This window comes from Falco biarmicus, chromosome 4, assembly GCF_023638135.1.
Source record: "Falco biarmicus isolate bFalBia1 chromosome 4, bFalBia1.pri, whole genome shotgun sequence".
Classification (NCBI taxonomy): Eukaryota; Metazoa; Chordata; class Aves; order Falconiformes; family Falconidae; genus Falco; species Falco biarmicus.
In genome coordinates, this window is record NC_079291.1 from 58976629 (window position 1) to 58997308 (window position 20680).

The window sequence follows — 20680 nt, forward strand, 5'->3', positions numbered from 1 at the left end:
TACAGCTTGTGCAGCCACTTAGCCATCTGCCATTGGGCTAGCAGCTTCAGTGCATTGTCTGAAGTTCTGTGGCTTATGGGGGAATGAGTAGTGGAGCTATGTGATTTTGCCCACAGTTATATTATGCATGAAAAGAAGGGAACATTACAGGTGGGGCTATTTATTATGATAGGTACTATGCTGTCTTGGCGATACCATAAAGGAGAGTAAAAAAAGGGACTGCAACTTCTGACCATAGTCTAAAGCTCACCACTCACTTCAATGTATCAGCTCAATGATGTGGTCAAGTACAATGCAGAATCCCATTCTGTAAGGGGATTATCCATAACCTGAGGGATGTGCTGAAACATGACCAAAAATGTAGGCAGGTACTTTTTGGTATTGATTGGTATGGGATTTCCATTGCTGTAGCAGAGGGGTACATGTTTGGGGGGGAAATGAAGTGTAATGAATAGCTTTGCATAATGTCCTGGGTTTGGCTGGGGTAGAGTTAATTTTCTTCTCAGTAGCTGGTACAGTGCTGTGTTTTGGGTTTAGTATGAGAATAATATTGATAACACACTGATATTTTTACTTGTTGCTAAGTAGTGCTTAAAGACTTTTCACGTTTCCAGTGCTCTGCCAGTGAGCAGGGCACACAAGAAACTGGGAAGGAGCAAAGCTAGGACAGCTGACCCGAACTAGCCAAAGGGTTATTCCATACCATAGAATGTTATGTTCAATGTATAAACTGGGGGGAATTGGCTGGGAGCCACCAATTGCTGCTGGGGGACTGGCTGGCCATTGGTCAATGGGTGGTGAGCAAGTGTATTGTGCATCACTTGGTGGTTTTTCCCCTTGGGTTTTATTCCTTTCTATTTCTCTCTTCATTACAGTTGTTGTTATATTTTATCTCAATTATTAAATTGTTCTTATTTCAACCCATTAGTTTTACCTTTTCTCTGATTCTTCTCATCCAGCTGGTGGTGGGGATTGAGTGAGCAGCTGCTAGTACTTTAGGTACCAGCTGGGGTTAAACCATAGCAGGTAACTTCTGTGGAAAATAAAAATGGGGTAGGAGGAGGCATGGGTTATGGGTATGGAGAGTCTAGGTAATGGAAAACAAGTTGTATTTTCAAGAGTGAAGGCTTCTACAGTATGATAAACAGCAATGTCATGACTGGTTTTTGTGCTGCAGACTGCTCTTTGCCCTCATCCTTGTGGGGATGGGCTGTTTGGAATGACAAATTTGGGGTGAGCTGGCCATCAGTTAATTTTGGGTGGAGGAACAATAGATGGCAAAAGGGGAGTGTTGGCCGTGGATAGCAAGTACACGTACGTATTACACATACGTTTCTAAGGGCACTACATGATACAATACACACTGGTTAAATGTCCTCTCACTGAGTGTCAAATGCCTGTTCCATAATCAGTGGTGGGATGAAACTGAATGTTGGGTTGTTTGACCTGTATCACTGCAGAATACCTTATGCACATGTGGTTTACATCAGATTATACCCTGTGCAACAGCTGAAATATACCTATTACTCTTTAATCGTCATGTTCTGCCAGCTCCCCTCATCTTGGAAGCTGAAGTCAGTGTCTCTTGTATGTCCCTTGGCTGGACCAGTATAAACCCCTCATGAAGCTACTGTGTAGGACCTCTGCCCTGCCAGTTATAGTACCCTCATCCACATGCCCAGTGCAGTTTTTCTCCTAAAAGTTGGAAGAAGTGTTAGTGAAGCTTGAGGTTCTGGGATGTCTTTCTGAAAAATCACCAGTAGGCTTGAACTGCAGTTGCACTGGGACCCCGCTGAGTGCCTCTTAGGAAATCTCAGGCTCAGAAAGGATTAACAAGTATCGTGGCCTGGCTTAGCCTCTGCTGCTGGGTAAGAATGGCCCTGGTACCAATTCAGGGTTTGGGCGATTTCTCCTCCCCCCCAACCCCCCCATTACAATTCTCTTTCAGTTCATCCTGGAATGGTTCTTGTATAAACAATTTTGTTCCCCTGTTCTGTCAGTCTCTTCAGAAATGGGAGTCTGTTTTGTGCAGGTTTCCTACTGAGACGGTGAGCGTTGGTGCCAGGCAGATTGGCATTAAGGGGTAGCTTGACACCACATGGATTGTTGAAGATGTGGCACATGCTTGGAGTATCCCAATCCCACTTTTCCAAGTGGATTGCATTGAAACTGAGTTGAAGCCTGTTTTGAGCCCAGATTTCTGTCCTGGGATTCAGTTGGCATATCCAGATGTGTAAGTGGTTTGAAAAGGACTCTGCTATAAGCTTCAGCTAACATAGCAGCATAGATACAACCACAGAAAATGGTTAACCCATAGTTGTTATGAACTCTTGTTTTCTTATAAATTCTCCTGAGTGGATTGCTAATAAATACACTCCTCCTTGGGAGAGGAGGAATTTTTTTTTAAGAAGAAACCTAATTTTCACTTGAGAATCCCCTTGTAAAGGGGGTCCCTTCTGCTATTAATGGATGGTGGAAAGGCAACAGGTAGGACTGTGTTATCTTTTATAGTTGTGCTCTTCTGATGGCTCTCATATCCATTAGCACTAGGGAGGTAAAACCCTTGGAATTTGTTCAGTGACAGTCTGTAGATGCTTTTTTGTTTAACCTTGCAGGTGAAAAAGGAATTGGCAAAACTACTGGAAAGAAGCTGTGTTACAAAGGCACTACATTCCATCGTGTCGTTAAAAACTTCATGATTCAGGGTGGGGACTTCAGCGAAGGTAAAGTATGCTTTTAAAATTGAAATGTTTGAAATTGAACAGAAATGTTATAACCTAGGTGGTTGTAATTTAATTTTAGAAAATGCTGTGGAAGTATTACAATGTCAGAAGAATTCCTCATTTGCTGTGAGGTACAGCATAGATCACCCATTTTGTGTTAGTTTTTGAAATTCTAAAATGTTGCAACTGAAGTGATATTTGTTTAGAAAAATGTGTTAAGAAGAAGAAAACCAACCCCTTGCTGGAGTTGGTAATACCTATCTTATTAAAACAATTCAAATCCAGCCTGTAGTCTTAGCTGCTTTTCACTGTTGTGTCTGCAGTAGAGGCGATACTAGTAGTGCTGTATTGATACAGGGACATAACTGTTTGAATAAGTTTAAAAATAATAAAGTAGTAAATGAGCTAGAACTGTTTAATGGATCAGTCTCTAAAAGGAGATCTTCTAAGAGTTTCTTTGCTTCCTTCCCTGCAGTATATATACAACATAATGCTTTAGTCCGTTGCCCCCCTCTGAAATACCCTCCCTTACCAAAATGTGCATCTTCTGTGTCCTAAAACCTTGTACCTGATAAAAAACATGGTGAGGGGATACCTTGTTTCGAGAGTCAAGTAGAACTGTCTTTAAAACTGCTAGCTACTCTCTTACCTCATCCACGCTAGTGATAGCTCAGCTGCTTTGAGCCAGGAGAGATTGTTGGTCTTATCTACTTGTTGTCTGGGTTTTCCTTGTTTTGTTGTTGGGTTGGGGTGGTTTTCTTGCTTGCAGTTTTTTTGCTGTCTGCTGTTGCTTTAGCAAGTACCAGTGAGAATTAGTCTTTGGAGCCCTGTTTCAGACTTTACAGTGTTCGGAAGCACTAAGGCAATCTTTATTCTCAGTATTTTCAGTGTCAATGGGATAATGCACAGTTGTGACTTCTTAACTAAGGAGCTTATGCTCAGATACTAGTAACTGCTCAGAGTATCCTGGTTTATTGTTATAAACTAGTGGAATGTTACATACAGCTTTTTTCATAAACAAAGTAAAAGGTTTAATTAATGCTTTTTAATGCATAGGTAACGGAAAAGGAGGTGAATCTATTTATGGTGGCTATTTTAAAGGTAAGAGGAAATATGTCTTTGCAAATTCTTTATGCAGTTCTGAGATAAGTCTTGATTCCTGAGCTACTTAATGAAAACAGGTCTACTTATAGATCACCTTTTGCATGAAACTAATGTTGCATGAGAATTCTTTATATATGCATGACTTTCAGATAATTTTTTTTGTAATATTTAACTTTAGCTGACAATTAAGGCTAACATTATTGATTAAACATGACTTTCAGCATGGAGGTTAGGCAACTTTATTCATGAATAAACTCCTATCTTCCTGCCTAAAACTGTCAACATATTCTTTTGTTTATAGAGAATGTGGTCTTTTGCAAAATGAAAAGGTAAGAGACAAAAGCTCAGTAACACACATTCATTCAAACTCTGTTCCCTTGTACCCTCCCTAGTAAATATATAGACAACTGATACGTCCGTTTGTAGATGGATATCTGTGTTGCTTGGAGAAATGAAGAGTTCTGTGTCTAACCTCTCTGAGGGTTGATGACTTATTCTGAGAAAGAATACTGGCATAATTTCTAGCTCTAAACAGTTATTTCTTCTTTTGTTAATGTTCCTTTCCTCCCCTTCCCTATTGAAGGTTTGTATGCTTAGTGTTCGCTTCTAAAAATGTTTGGCTCTGTTTGTATGCTACAGAAGTTATTTTATTTGCAAAGAATTTGTAAATAAATGTACACTTACCTCTTTTTAAAAATCTGTTGTTGGAAGGAAAATGGTGAGTTTATAAAGTATTTGTTTAAAGACATACAATTCTTTACTGCAAAGAATCCAGGTACTTACTGTGGTATTCATCATTAATAAAGGCAGTATATGTATTTATGTAACAGCCCCAGGTTCTGTATGTTTTGCAAGTAGCTTTGCAAGGTTAAGTGCATATCATTAAGTTTGTTTTAAACAGAGACATAGTTTGCTGTTGGAGTATTACAGCCTTCAGTCAAACAAAACTCTTGAATAGTTCCATTTCCTAAGAAGTTACTAGGGTTTGTTTCTAAAGGTGGTGAGTGCTGAACAGATAGCATTGTGGTTTGATTACATAAACCAAAAAGGATTTCTACATTCAAATTACTATTTCTAGCTTTGAAAATGAACTTCAGAAGATCTGGTTTTATATTATGCTGTATAACCAGAAGTCCTCTTTAATTCACTGGAATAGCAAATGCACTTTTAGCTTAGTCTTAATTGATTTTATACTTAGGTTGCACGAAGAGTATGGTTTTTTGTTTCTCATTCAGGTGTCTAGGTGTTTTTTTTTTTCCCTTGTACATTTTGAGACTTCCAGTTTTGAATGGATAGGTGTCTTGTCTTTTTAATGTGCTATACCAGGGAAATGCCTCTTTCTCTTGATCTGTGTACCTGAGGTGCAGGCTGTGTAAATAACAGTATCATGAATGTAAAGTCTTGTTTTAGAGTGTCAGTAAGTCCACCAACCTTGTTCTTATTCAAAAAATACTGGATTTAAATCCAGGTCTATGAGAATCTAAATTTTAAGACACTAATAATGATTTTAAGGGTTTTATTAGCAACGTTTGCACTGTATCTGAAACTTTTTAAGAAAGAATGCTTTCTGTCTCATAACTGGTTCTACTGTAGCTTTTGAGAGGCTTTTTTAAACTTCATTTTGGTGTTTTCCAACCTGTTTGTGTTTCTTCAGCAGCAGCAGAATTTCTCCTTATAGCATCCATAAGTTACTAAGAAAATTAGATTTGCATTCCTTGTCAGGGAAAATCTGACAAACATATTTTTTCTTCAAACAGATGAAAACTTTATTCTCAAACATGACAGAGCGTTCCTTTTGTCAATGGCAAACCGAGGGAAACATACCAATGGTTCCCAATTTTTCATGTGAGTAAATGTAATATGACAGTTGAGCTTTTCTTAAACAGAGAAGCGCTGTTCATGAGAAAGATGGTATTGCTAAATTATCTATAACAATGTTACCCGCTTTATTTTAAATAGGTTTAAGTGAGCACCTGCAATGTAAGCTATAATAGGAAACATTAGTTATCACAAATTGCTTGTGACATTCATTTGGATTAGAAGCTGGTACTACATGGATGTTCCTTGGTAGTTGCTTTTTACCCTAAAAATATGACTTATGTAGTAAGTTTTTAGTGTCCAGAAAATAGATTCTTTGGCTTTGTGTGTGCAACAACCAAATCTTAACAGATTATCTGCAGATTAGTGTTGAGCATTGTATGCAAAAGGGAATGAGATCTAGAGGTTGGTTGTATGGTTTTGCATTTGCTCTTTAAAATATAATGATTCATATAAATCTTTAAAATACCATGATTTAGTTTTGCAGGGAGTTGGGTGTTTCGGGGGAAGTATGGGGAGGATGAGTGGGGTTTTGTTTATTGTTTTGGGTTTTCATTTTTATTTTGGAGTGCTTGTTCCTGACATGCTTTTCTTCTATACTGCTGCATAGTTCTGTTTACTTGTGCATATATACCAACTACTTTGGTACCAACACTGTGTAAAATGATGTGCTGACAATCAGATTTTTCATTCATTACCTTAAAAAACGTAAAAATAAACCTAGTCATCTAGTGTGTAGCCATATTCTGTTATAACTGTAGAAATTGCATGACTCTACCATCAATAAATATTCAGGTCTGGTATGCCAGGGTCGTCTGGTTAAAGTAGGTACATTCTAGGTTCAGTATTAGTATTGTTAAACTTGCTAATTTTATGTGATTTATTCTTCCTGGTAACTCCCTTTCAAAAATTGTCTTCTGTTAATGTTTATCAGTTTGTATTTGGAAAGATTGGGATTATAACTTTGGGCTTGTGCTGAGAAGAACTTTGTGAAATAACACTGGTGTTTTCCAAAGTAAATTATAGTGTAGTTACTTAACTGGAAAAACTATTTTTTCTTTGCCATCTTTCTTGGGGGATAAGAATGAATGGCGCTTCACTGTCTTCAGTAAAGGAGTAAATTGTCCTCAAGAATATTTTTTTCTTTGCCTGAAAAAGATCTTCAGTATGATATGAAGTTCAGATATGAGACATTTTTAGGTCTTTTCCTAAAGAATGCCCTAAAAATGGAAAATTAATAGGAACCTAAGAGGAAGGCTTTCACAGTTACCACTGTCTTGACTTTCCGTAGAGAGGAAATAATCTCAAAAGCTTCTTTTCTGTTACCTTCAAACTAAATTTTAAATTATGTGATTCCTTACAGTAAATCTGAATGGGTATTTATATACATTCATATGGAAAACAATCTATATTTTAAAAAAACCCACACCAACCAACCTCTGGCTTAATAAGATCTCTGCAAGACATTGGTTCACTATTTACTACTTGGTTACCTATCTTTTGGTTTGCTTGTCATAATTTTCCATTTTTAAGCTTATCTGAACAGCATACATGAAAAATTAATGGATGTCACATCTGTCAAGAAGCTATCATTTGAGGGCTCTAAAGTTTCTTTTCTTTCTTGGATTTGATTCAGAAGTCATCTTCTTTCCCTTATGCCTAGTAGACTCTGCTTACTTGTTCAATTAGATTGATCAGACATAAACACTTTCTCTCCCCACATACTAAAACAACCTAAGGTTGTGTTGGATGCTAAATTGTAATTTACATGGGACATAAAATGAACAGTATTCATGAGCACTTTCATCGAATGCAGAAGTATTTTGAAAGATTCAGATTTCTTCAAACATTCTGAGGTTTTTTTTAGTAAAATCACCATTAAAGAGAAAGTGTTAGTTTGGTGGGAACTCAGGCAGAGTAAGATAGCTAAACATAATTGTCTCCATGTAAGCTAGATTCACTTTAGCTGCCTGTAGGAGTCTAAAGCTGACCTCGGGGTTCTGGGGTGTCCAACCTGGAATTCAGCTGCCAGGGGAGAAGTATATATAGATGTTCTGAAGGTCTTGTGTCTTACCTGCCTGCCCCATGCAGATTTCATGGATATCCTGTAATGTCTTAAACAGCACCAGCTTGCCCTAGAGTCAGGCAAGTGAACCAAGACCAGAGGTAAACTCCTGGTATAACCAGTGAGGTTCAGGTAGGCTGCTGTCAGGTCTTTCAAGCATGTAATGCTCTTGACTTCTGTGACCCTCTTGACAAGGGCTTTTTTCATTTTACCGCATGCAGAAATCTAGTGTTTGAGACACCATTGGGAACTCCAAGACAGGGAGTGCAGATATGATGTAGCCCCTGTAAGACACCCTGCACTCCTGAAACAGCGGCTGGAAGCCAGACAGGGTACAGTTCAAGATGCCTATGTGTTGGCAGCTGAGTGTTCTCCTTGGATCTGACCAGCAGCTGAGATGCCTACCTCACCTGAGGATGCTTTTACTCTGTTAAAGTTTAAGCATTTAAGCTGAATCCCACTTTTGGCTTCTGGTACTGCAGCTGATCCTCGGAATGAATACCATATAATTCCAGAATCTGTACAGAAGCCACTGAGGCTGCTTGTTACAGCATGTGTGTAGGTATGCAGTGAGTTACAAAGTCAGGTTCATGTTTAGTAACTTGGTTTACAAATAGGCAAGGATGGGTGGTGAAACCCATAGTTAACAATCTTTTTGTACCGATTTTTTTAATGGTGGTACTTCATTTCTGCTTCATAACATGGAGAGTTTGGATTTCAAGATTCAAAGTAGGAAACAACTACTAAGGATTTTATTTAGGCAGTTTCTGACTGAACTTTAAAATGCAGTATATTAAAGCAGTTAGTCTTGCATGACATTTGTTTGATTACTTTAGGGAATGTACTGTGCATCTATACAGCTTTTCTTTAATAATATGTTTGCATCCTTGAGTGATACACTTTAAGCTGAAGTTCAAATATGTTTCTTATACTCGAAAGAATGCTCAGTTATTCAGTCATTTATCATTGGGGAAAAAATGTTCTTCAAATATAACCTGAAAATGTGTGAAAGGCGGTCTTCAGTGGCAGCCTTTAAATATTTTTTTTTATTGATTTGAACGTGTTGAATTTTATTGATTAGAATTTTAGAAAGGGAAGTAGTTCATCTCCAGCTGACCTTCTTTAGAACGGTTTGCATTTTTTTCATAGGTAACCTCAGAGATGAGAAATCTATTTCTGTTGTACATGTCTAATGTAACAGATAAGAGATGTAAATAAGTTACTTTCTTTTATATAAGTATTTGTCCAAGCAGGACTAAGATAACAGCAAAAACCCTGACTATAACAGTTTTGCTTATTCAATCAGAAGTGCTTTCCCTAATTACCCCACAGAAAAGTGTCATTTGGAACAACCAGTCTTTACAGAGCGCAATCAAGCAGTGAATATTTTTTTGGCAGACTGCACTAACTGGTCACAACTAGACTCTATGCAATGCCTAAAAATTGTTAAAAGTTGAGCTAAAATGATCAGGTTTACTTGAAATAGAAGCTCCAGACTAAATTTAATGTAAACAAGCATCTGACCAATCCTAAAGTATCATCAGCTTGCCTTGGTTCATCAGGAATTTCTCTGGCATGAGTGAGCTTGCAGCATTTATAAGCAACAATAGAGAGCCGAGCATGGAAGAGACAGTGTAAGTATTGTTAGGAAGCTCCAGTGAGACCAGTAAAAGATTGAACATAAATTAAAGCACTGGTAGAAACTGACAAGATGCAAAAGTAGAATAAAGAGTCAGAGATGTGTGTATGTATCTTTTCAGAAGTGCTGTTTAATGCTAGTTGACTGATTTTCCCCACCTTTTTTTTTCTTACTCCAATAGGAGTAACAGTTGGATTGAAAGGAGAATGTTTAGCTGAGGAAGAATTATGGGTTTTGTGCACATGTACTTTAAATAGGCCAAGTCTATTTACACTTATGTCTAAGAAACGTTTTCTAGTCTGAAGAAATGCATCTTGTTGAAATCCAGCAGAAAAGACACAGAGACCATCCTTGTATAATGTTTGGATTTGTGAAAAATACTGGAATTACACTTTTCTTTACTAAAGGGATCTGTTGTAGCATTTTATTGCAGACTTGTGTTGAAGATGGTTGTAAGGCACAGGTTATAAATTGGCTATTTGTGTTTTCAGGTAGCACTGCTACTTAATTTGGTTGTTTTCTAGGACTAATTTCTTTTAGAACTATCAGTTATTTCGGTAGTGTTCTAACCACCACCTGAGGGTGTTAATCTTTTTAATTGTCCTGTTTCCATGTTGATACTCATATATGGAATCCCTAGGATGGGGTAGAGGTTGACAGAAACCACTCTAGGATCTTCTTCCTTTTCCTATATACTCCAATATCTGTTTTGAACTGCTGCCGAAAAGGTTCATTGTTATTGGTTACTGGGGGAGTGCATCCAGAGCATTGCACAAATGCAGCTAATGTCTTTAGGTCCCTGATTTAGAGTTGGGAGGGGAATAGTCAGCCTGTTCTTGGATGTTCCAGCTCACTGGCTGTATTGTTGGGTGATGTTCTTCTTGAGTAATGTATTCTGCTTCTCAGTTGAGCGGATCTGATAATGGTATCTTGTCTCTTTAGTGCACCTCCCATCATGCATGTGGCCATACCCAACCTGCTAGTAAGGAAAGTCGCAATACAAAATAAGTGCAAATCATGTGAAAATAAGTATATAAAGTACTAAAAAATTAATGAGACTCCTAATCCTACAAATGCTTGTGTGGGCTTAACTTTGCTTCCATTGTCACCCAAAATCTGTCAAGCTACACTTATTAGAGAAATAGAAGCGGCTTTGCAGAATGAAGCATAAAGAAAACAATAGGAGGCAAAAAAAAAGTAACCACCCTCTTTGTCATTGGGAAGTTTTGTGTAATAATTGATTTATTGCCTTGGTTTTTAGCCATGTAGTTTACTGAGGAATATGTCCTTATTACAACTTAGAGGAGTCCTAGGCTGTGGTCCTTATCGGTTCAAATGCTTGGAGTTCTTGTCTCTGTGTTCAAAAGCTATTTAAAACTTGAGGCTGTTTTGTTATTACTGCTAGATTTATTTTTTTTCCATATTGAGGATATTGTTGGTTTAATGTGTCTCAAGCCTCTGCTTTCTTGCTCAAAACTGAATAGCTTTTTTGTTTTAAAAATGTTTTTAATGTGGTGCCATGCCTAGTTACTAAATTCAAACAAACAACTTTGATCTGCTAAATGAAGGATACAATAGTGAGGACTCTCTTGTTTTGATTTTACAATTTCTGAATGTTACCAGCTTATTAAAAGTGGTTAATTTCTAAGTCTTTTTGGTGTCCCAAACAGGTATTTTTCTAATAAACAGTTGGGGGGGGGGGGTGTACTGTGAATGAAATACCTTTGAGCTAATTGAACAGTTGACAGTAATACAGAACTCTAAAAAATTCAAATGAAAGGAGCTGATGTTGTGTTGTGTTTGAGCAGAAGTGGTCTGTATGAAGTTATCACACAGGCAGGTCCCAGTGGCTTGATCAAAAGTTTATGTAAAAGCACAGCCCGTGTGAAAGCATTCACAGGATGCTGCTCTTATGTGTAACGAGTAACAAACAGATCATTTCAAAGCTCGAATATGCAGAGGCATAATTAAGAAATAGTAGTTTATTTGGAAGGGGAAAATATGGATAAGCTCAAACTGATAATGCATTTCTAAAACATTGCTGCTGTGCAGAATTATACCAGACCAAAAGTATGATATTAGCTGGTGCATAATTTTTTTTTGTCTTTTTTGCATCTACAGTGTGTTCATTGTTCTATGATTCTGAACAATAGCAATGCACATATCGGAGAGAACACCTATTTTTCTTAGTTCTAGAAACACTTCATAATACAAGGAACATGTCAGCTAAGTATGAAACATCTGAAGTTATAGACTTATTAACACATTTCATTTGTAAATCAAAACATTTAAACTGTATGCCATCCTACAAAGCATATATGTAGGATTGGATTCAGTAGCGCATTTGAACACCTATGTAACTGCAGGCATGTGAATAAACCCGCTGAAATCAGTTATTCGTCTGCTTAAAGTTGTGTATGTGTTCTAAGGCTTTTGCCAGACTGAGACTTAGAGGGGAGCGGGAGGATTCTCTTTTCTAACTGTTTATCTTTGTAATAGTGTATGCCAGCAGGTTATGTCCATAGGTTTCTTTTTGTTTTTAAGGAGAGCTTACTGTAGTTTTCAAAGTACCTTGTGTTCTAAAGAAAATTTAGAGCCCTCTTTTAGGCATCCTTGTTCTGCATACAACTTGATTAATATTAATTTTAAACTTGTATTTAATAAACATAGACTCAGTTTTGTCTGAAAATGTATTACAATTTATTTCTGCCATTTTTGTGTAAAATTTACAGAAACAGTGTTACATCGTGCGCTCCAAAGGTAATGTCTCATTCCTCTAAGGCTGTGTCCTTTCCTTTTCTTTCTGTTTTTATTTATCTTGTTTTTTCTGATCATATTGTTATGTGCATTGAATCCTTTGTTAGGACTGAGGTTCTTGGGGTGGGTGGGGTGATAACACACTTTTATCAAAAAGATGCTTTTTTCTTCAGCAGTTTAACTACCAATTTACTTTAAACTTGAGCGAGGAAAGGTATTTGTCCTTCAGTAAATAACTTGGATAACAGTATATATTGTAAGGCAGATTTTGAATGTTTTAAGTTATAAAAGTGTTGTATTAGAAAACTTTTGTTAAAATATTATTTGGGGGAAAGCACTCATCATGACTCTAGATCTGTAGTGCAAAGGCAGTAAGTAGGTTTTCTCCTGATTAAGTTTTGAAGCCAAAGCAAAAAAAGGCAGAACACAGCATAAGACTTTTGAAGTGGTCTTTTAAAGTGCACATTTGCAGAATAAATGTCATGTTCCAACTGTAACATTGAGATGAAAAAAATTTCAAAAGCACCATGAGGAGTTGGGTTTCTGCTTCCCATAGGAAGTCTGTTAAGTCTCCTAACTCTGTCATGCATCTGAAAAGTTTTCTTTTTGGATAATGATTTCCCTTCTGTTTTCACTTTATGAACAAGCAAATGAGGAAAATCCTATCCTTTTTATCAAATTGCCAGTATAATGGAAGAAACCTCTACATGGGTTTTAATGTTCCAACTCTCCCTTTCTTTGCTTATTGAGGACTAGTCTAAAGGAAAGACATGCTTAGGTAATTTGCTCAATTGGTCCTCGAGCGCTGCTGCTGTATGGCAGGAGCACATGACTACAGCATCCGTATGCTGGTGTTTGAACCTAGTGCTGTTTCTAGCTAATGCTGAACACCAAGTCTTGTTTATTATTGGTTTCACTGAGGAAACCCACTTCTATTTTTTCACTGCTTTAAATCAGCTTTATAATTAAGGCCACTGGTTGTTAAATGCAGTTAACTCTTGCTTAAAGAACTTTGAAAGCTATAAGAATTTTTCTGTTTGTAGCAATATGTTGTATTAGCAAGGGAAGAGCAAAGAACACCCCTTACCTCTGAGAAATTAAATATCGTCTTGATAGCATTTCTTTCCCTGTGTTAAACCAAAGAAGTTTTCTGTATTATTTAGTATTACAGAAGTGGAATGTCTGGTTGACATTTGGAGCTTAAAAAAAATGAAGAGTGTAAACACTCCTGGTTCACAGTTCCATCTTTTGGCATGTGTTCCAGCACTGCAGTGTTTTGTGACCTCATAGTTCAGAGCTTGAGTGAAGATATGTGCTTAACAAGTAGTATTTTATTAGAGCAGTGAAAAACTGACTTCATTGTACCACATCTGTGTTACTATAAATTTAGAAAAAGCATCTGTGATTGATTACTCATTTTGAGAGAAGGGAGTTTATTGGAAGAAGGCTAGAATGGCAAAATATTGCTTGGGGAGAAGAGATGAAGAATGTTTTCAAATATCAAAATAACTTCAAATGCAAATTATGTTGTCTTCTATGGTGTCTTTTTCTCCCCCAATATATAAGCATGTTCTGATGTTCTTTACTGAATTTGTCTGCATAGCAAGGTTCCCTGTGCAACTTTAGTGCAGGCTTACTTGTAGAAGTAATTTTCTGTCCTTTTTGAAAGAGGATATAGAGAGATGCTAGGTCATAGCATTATCATCAAAAAGGTGAATGTTAACGTATAATTATATATACACAGCCTTGAATATTCTAATTGGAAGTCAACTCAGAAATTTGGCATAACTCCAACTGCCTATTAGGATAGCGTACAAAATGTAACGCAGTTGCATTTCCCCTTCAGGCTAGAAATGGCTAAATGTGGGAAGCCAAAAAACAGGGAGGAAATCTGCATTTATCAACTGAGTAAACTGCAGGGTAGCACACGTAATGTCTGCTTGCATTGTGCTGCTGTGGGCTTGGGAAGCCTGGGAGCTTACGAGCTGAAGTGCTGTAGGTCTTGATGGTTACACGTAGAAGTATTGCTTTGTATTCAGAGTCATGAGGCCAGTCAAGTAAATGGAGAGTAAGAAAGAAGTCGGGTGGAGAGGGGGGTGTGAAGCAGAGAATCTGTCACATAACTCTCTTCTTTTTTTTTTTTAAATAAACTGACTTTAAAGTGTCCTTGTAATGGAATAACCTAACAATTTCAGAAACATTTAAATTCCATTAGTTACCCAATATGTATTGCCAAATTGTATCTTCTTTGTGATTAAAAACATGAGTTATATTTGAATATGTATATAAAGACACTTATTTGAAAATTGTTTATTGCATGCTTAAAATGATACTTGGTACAATTTTCAGTTATGCAGTTAGCTAAACTAAAAACAAATTCCGTGTAAAAGTTTAAAAAAGCCTGTGTTTATGATCTGTAAAGTTTTTTTAATTCCATGTATGTAACTGGATTTTTTCACTATTTTTTTGTCTTACCTTCACCTCTTCTTTTTTTTTTTTTTTCTGTGCCATTCTCTTCTTTTACTTCATCTGAATCCCTGATTATTTTTTTTTACCATCTTACCATCTTGCTGTTTGTCAAACAGAACAACAAAACCTGCTCCTCATCTCGATGGGTAAGAATCCTTTATAGTTTCTCCAATGATGGCTAAAATTTGAAGGTTGCAAGTCTTCATGCGTTATATTAAAAGTAGGCAACAATGGAGGAAAATTCTTATTTCTGTGAAAGATTATACAACAAAACAAGATGGAAAACAAGTTCTGGTTCTATAAAATTTTCAAGTCACAACTTACTTCCTAAATCTGGCCAAAAACTTGGAAGGTCTTAGATCCTATGGTTATTTCTTTAAAGCTGGTTGCTGCCCTCAGTCCATAAATCAGTGAGTTAAAATGTCAGGTTTAATGTATTTGGATAGTACTTGTGGCATGTTTTTATCCCCCAAATCTATTATTCCTGGAAGTATAAGTTATGGGGCAAGTGGAAGGAGGGAAGAGCAGTATGGTACTGTAGAACAAAACTGGGGATTCCTTAATTATTACTGTCCCTGCAATGCCAGTGCAAGTTTGTACGCTGAGTTTATAAAGACCTATAAATGCTTCTTCTCTGAGGAAAACTGCACTACTTTGTCATGTTTATATATAGACTCTTACTCTCTCTATTACATAAAATTTCAGAAATAGAAGGATAGATTAGAAATTATGACATTTACACTGCCTATGTCAAAGAGAATACAATAACATCAAGTATTTCAAATTGAGGCAGAGTGGGCCTCTGTTTCATGTTGCATGAAATTTTGGCATTGTTGGAAATGTAAAACTTAAAAAATACGATTTTTATTACTTTAATACATTTTTAAGAGCTGTATGTTTCTATTTCAGAATGACTTTTTAAATCTGACATTCATTGGAAAATAATTAAGCAATATATAAATGTTTGTACTTTCAAAATATTTTATTTCTGCAGTGTACATGTTGTCTTTGGACTGGTTATTTCTGGTTTTGAAGTAATAGAGCAAATAGAAAATCTGAAAACTGATACTGCAAGTAGGCCCTATGCAGATGTGCGAGTTATTGACTGTGGAGTGCTTGTTACAAAATCGGCAAAAGATGGTAAGCATACATATACCTGAAGTTAATTGAATGTTGGCATTGTTTTTGGAGAGTATAAAAATTCTGCTAATGTCTAAAAATCGTATGGTAAATCTGTAGAATCTTAAGTTTGAAAAGCTTGTAAGAATGAAGTCTTGGTATAGGTGAGGAAGGCACAGCAAGGGCAAAGGTTTTCTGACCTAAACCTTTGTGCCTTGGAAAACATACGCCTGCTTCCTGTTCTTGTTAATTAACGTTTGACGTTAATGTGATGTACTCAAAAAGTAATTAGAACTTATTTTTCTGAATTTGAATGATGGAGACATAAACGTATGCTTTTCTTGAAGGTGAATTTTGTGCAATTTCCAAAGGTTTGTTTAAAGGTCATGTAACGTTACTATATGCTGTATGTGTAGTCAACATAGTTTTCATGAGAATTCATAGCAAATAAATTATCTTGAATATATGTTTGGACACTTACTGTAAAGTAGTGGAGTATTATAAGTTTGCATTTGCTACTTCACTTTTGACTTTTCTTAAGGATAATGTAGTTATTTACATCCTTTAGAGAAAGTCAAGAGTATAGCTAGTGTAAAAAATATGAGGATGCAGAAAGGAGAGAATGACTGAAGTTTTAGAATAAGAAATATACAACCGAGGCTGCGATTAACCGTCTTAAACTTTGTTTTGTAACCTGCGTGTTGCTTTCTAAAGAAATTAGTTTTTTTTTAATATAAATGATCTTTGCGTATTCTGTTGTAACCCAAAGGTGTGAATTCATTGTTATAACCTAAAATAACATTTTCAAAATAGAAAAGGGGGGGAAACTGCCTTAAAATTCTTATTCCTCAGCATTTATATTAGCTTGGCACAAGTTAATATTCAGCTTCAATTATAAACTTACTGTATATTAACTTAAAAAGGTTTTGGTTTTGCAGTGATATGTGTTCTTACATGGTGGAAGCTGCGCATGGAAGTTCTTACAGTTACTTCATAGGAACTGAAGGAATTTTTTTGCAACTATCTTTGCTGGAAAATACTTGTATAATTTTAATGGTATGGGTTTAGACCAGACAGAATTATTTAAATTTTTATTATTGTATTTTAATGCAACACATTGTGAAAAAAAAGTTCACAGAGCTGCTCTGAAGCAGTACATGTGTGTATATATACACATATACAAAATTGTATATTTTATGCTATATATATACACATTACACACACAAATGTACACAATGTAAATTTAAAATATCTCTTTTAAGCTTTGGAGAAGAAGAAGAAAGTATGTTCTGACTCAGAAGCTTCAGACTCCTCCTCCAGTGCATCAAGCTCTTCAGAAACTTCATCTGGAAGTGAAGCTGAAAATGAAAGAAGCAGAAGGAGAAAGCGTAAAAGAAGAGCTAAAACCAAACAATCAAGAAAAAGAAGAAAAGAAGAGAGGAGGAAAGAGGATCCAAGGTGCAAGCGAACCTCAAACCAAAGACGGTGACTAGCCTTAAATTTAAGAATTTCAGAGAAATCTCAGAAATTCTGGTTTGCTTTCATGAAGTATTTAAGCAATGAATATGAAAATGCTTTTATTAAGTTTGGATTTTGATGCTTTATTTTTATAAACAAACAAAACCAACAAACTAAACAAAAAAAACCACCTAAAGCTGAGTTTGGCAAGTAGATTTTTGTGTGAGTTTAAGATCTTTGTTTATAGAAGCCAGAGCGACTTTGAAGTAAGTCTCAGCATGTTGAAGTATCTGGGAGTTGGTATACCTGTGTTAAAGTGAGACATTAGGCAAACAATATCTTCGATATACATTTGAATATAGTTTTAAAATATTTCATGACAAATGGCAGATTAAAAGCCAAATTATTTGCTGTAAAGCGAGAACTGACCCTTCTTTCCAATAATAGTGCACCATCCTTCCTTTAACTTGAAATGGGTTGTTAATGAAACAAGTTTTGGTTGTTAAGCCATCTTAATTTGATGCATCATGTGGGCTTATTTTGGAATTCACTTTGAAAAGTGGTGTTCATCAGTTGGTAGTTAATTTTGATTTATTAACTTATTTTTCCCCATAGCAGCCTTTCTGACAAGAGTGATATAACAGAAAAAGCAGTCGATGTTAGCACAAAGAGGGACAAACCTGTGGTACGTCCTGAAGAAATTCCCCCAGTGCCTGAAAATAGATTTTTGCTAAGAAGAGATGTGCCTGTTGTCAATGTAGAACCCGAACCGTAAGGAACATTGAGCTTTCTTACTATTGACTGGATGGAAACGATGCATAAAAATTTTCCCACTAATGCTCTATTACTAGTTATGGCAAATGATAACTGTAATGTCAGAATTTCTAAATGAGGTGATTTAATTGTCTTTATTATAGTTTTCCTTGTAATACTCCTGACAAACCTGTCAGGGTTTTTCAGTGAGATCTAATGAGTTAATTTCACTGGTCCATAAGAATCATGCATGTTATGACCTTCAACTCAATTACAGATGATGCAAAAAAAGAATGACTAATTCCAGAAGATATTTTGCAATGTAAACCACAGCAAATATTTGCTTGCAAGGGAAACTTGGGATTGAGAGAGGTCATTTTTCACTTTTCTTAAACTGAAGAAGAAACTTCAGTTCAAAATCAGTCAACCAGAATTTTATAACCAGTCTACGATATTTGAGAATATGAGAAAATACTCTTTTGATACAAAGGAAGTCATGAATTCACAAATTGCTTTCAATTTTATTTTTTTTCGTACCTCTACTAAGTTTTGGTTAGGTGCTTTTTCTATGAAATTTCTTTCCTTTTGCACTCAAATGAACTAATACATTGCCAGATATCTCTAAAAACAGTTTGGTGTCTTTTTGGTTTTTCATTTCAGTTAATGATATAGTCTCCTGTTTTCTTCAAACACTTTACTCATGTTTCCAAAGCCTTAGTAACTGCTACTTTTGAGGATATTACACAAACTGCAGAAAGGATGCCAAATTACCTCTTGTTGCTTAGGAAGGACGCAAGGTTTTATAACCTGTGGACTATTGTAAATTGCCATTCCCTGTGCTAAGACGTCGTTTAACTGTCAAGAAACTCTTCTGTCAGTGTTGTCTTCATGATTTGTGCACCAAACACCAGTTAATTTCTTTAGAAAAGTCACGTACCACTTAAGAGTACTTCGAGTTTCTTATTATCATTTATTTACAGGTAGAGAGTCAGATAGGCTACACATTTGGTTGCAAGCAAGTATATGTTGATTTGCCTTTTGTTGCAGAACTGTGCATGTCTTGCTTTATTTCTTGGAGAATTCACTGAATTCTTAGGTCTGCTATCTGAAAATAAATTAAGATGAATGTTTTGCATGATTGACTTATGATTAGCTTAACTTAATTTTGGGTTTTTTTCCCATGTAAGCTCATATTTTATTAATTTAATGTAGGAAAGTTCTTGATACTACGCCAGTTCTGACTGACCAGAAACCATCAGTCTCTAAATCTGGACGAAAAATAAAAGGAAGAGGCACAATAGTATGTAACAATTTTTATTTTTCTTTCTTCTCACCTAGAGTATCTTCTCTGACCTTGATCTTTGAATTTCCTTGGAGGCTTTGTGTGACAATTTAACGATTGTTGACATGTTGCAGATTCTAGCTTAGAAGCTGAAATACTGTTGTCAGGTAGTCCACCTTATAACGCGCTTTTTTTTTTTTTTTTTTTTCCCATTCTTGTTACTGTCTTGTTACTTAAAGATTGTTTGGGAAAATAAATGCTTGATCCTCAGCTATGAGAATGCTTCAAAGATAAGAATAAAATTATTTATTTTTATAGATCAAAACTAATTCAACCAAATTTGTCCTCCATGAGCCACAAGTTCTAAAGTAATGAAGTGACAAGAGCTTTTACTCATCTCCATTCATTGCATTTCCTTGCTGTTTCTGTTAAGCTTTAGGATTGTAACACATAATAGTAGACAAAGCTGTTCTGCAGCATCCAAAGTGTATACAGCCCTTTCTGACCTATATTGCCTGTCTTCCTGAGTTCTGGTATTTGCATCTTCTCATGATTGCACATACATTGCAGAGAAGCAACGGTTTTGTTGTAAGCTTTGGCAGAATCACTTACTTTTTGACATTTTATGTCACCTTTCTGTTTCCTTTTTTTAGCTGCTTAATGTAGTTTGTCAAATTTAGTCAGCTGTCCGGGCTGAGATCGAGTCCGTGTAATTTCACAGATGACACTGCATGGGCTAGAAGTTGCTTCTTTGCAGTGCTGGTAGTGAAGCATTTTTGTGGATGTGCAGACTCTGTCTTTTTTTCTTTTCCCCCTCTACCTTTCTCTCTGAAGGACTGCTACTGTTTATGTGCAGATTTCATTTGTACTTCAGATCTTTCGTGTCCTGAAGACTTTTGCTTTTGCCTTAGTTCCACTTGCCTCTTCTCTAGTAACCCACAATACAAGGCTCAAAACACTGCACAGCTACGCTATTGTTTTTCAGTTAAGGAAAGAGTGAAGAAAGTAAAAGCTTTTGTAATTGTGCATTTGGTTCTGGTGTATTTCAGATTATGGTGTACTGTGACTGAGAGTATTCTTCCCCTTTAGAATGTTTTCCTCAAGCAGTTTAGCAGGCAGCATTTGGGCAACCATAAACCAAAACAAGGCTTGGTCCTGCCAAGTTTTTTTGCAAGTGGAAGTCCTACCAAAAAAAAAAATCTTATCTAGAGAGATCAATATCTGTATAGCTGAGGACACTCTTCGTTAGCATGGTCGTAACTGAGACTCCTCTGAGCATGATTTTCTTATGTGGTAGCCACTGGATTTAAGAAGTACTTTTCTGCTGAGCCCTGTGATGCAATTATTTTCAGCCACAAAATAAACAGCTTAGGTGGCTGTAGTGTGGACCTGGGTGTTGGAGTATTACAGCCTCACCCGAGAACCAACTCTTTATTTGCCAGCCTTGACGTTAAATCTGATAGCTGTGTTCGCTGCATCTGACAGCTTTTATT

General features: G+C 36.3%; 1 protein-coding gene across 9 annotated transcripts in view; it reads left to right on the top strand.

Annotated features, from left to right (window-relative positions):
* NKTR (natural killer cell triggering receptor) overlaps window positions 1–20680 on the top strand; it is a 45386-nt gene that overhangs the window by 13614 nt on the left and 11092 nt on the right. For 3 of the 9 annotated variants that reach the window (XM_056334934.1, XM_056334930.1, XM_056334931.1), the window contains 8 exons: window positions 2616–2723; window positions 3780–3824; window positions 5585–5672; window positions 14692–14721; window positions 15570–15715; window positions 16957–17179; window positions 17768–17923; window positions 19118–19205. In XM_056334934.1, the coding sequence (XP_056190909.1) occupies window positions 2616–2723; window positions 3780–3824; window positions 5585–5672; window positions 14692–14721; window positions 15570–15715; window positions 16957–17179; window positions 17768–17923; window positions 19118–19205 (884 nt within the window). Of the gene's footprint in view, window positions 1–2615; window positions 2724–3779; window positions 3825–4128; window positions 4157–5584; window positions 5673–12053; window positions 12110–14691; window positions 14722–15569; window positions 15716–16956; window positions 17180–17767; window positions 17924–19117; window positions 19206–20680 lie in introns of those variants that run through there. The other 6 variants (XM_056334935.1, XM_056334932.1, XM_056334938.1 and 3 more) reach the window with 5 other exon arrangements.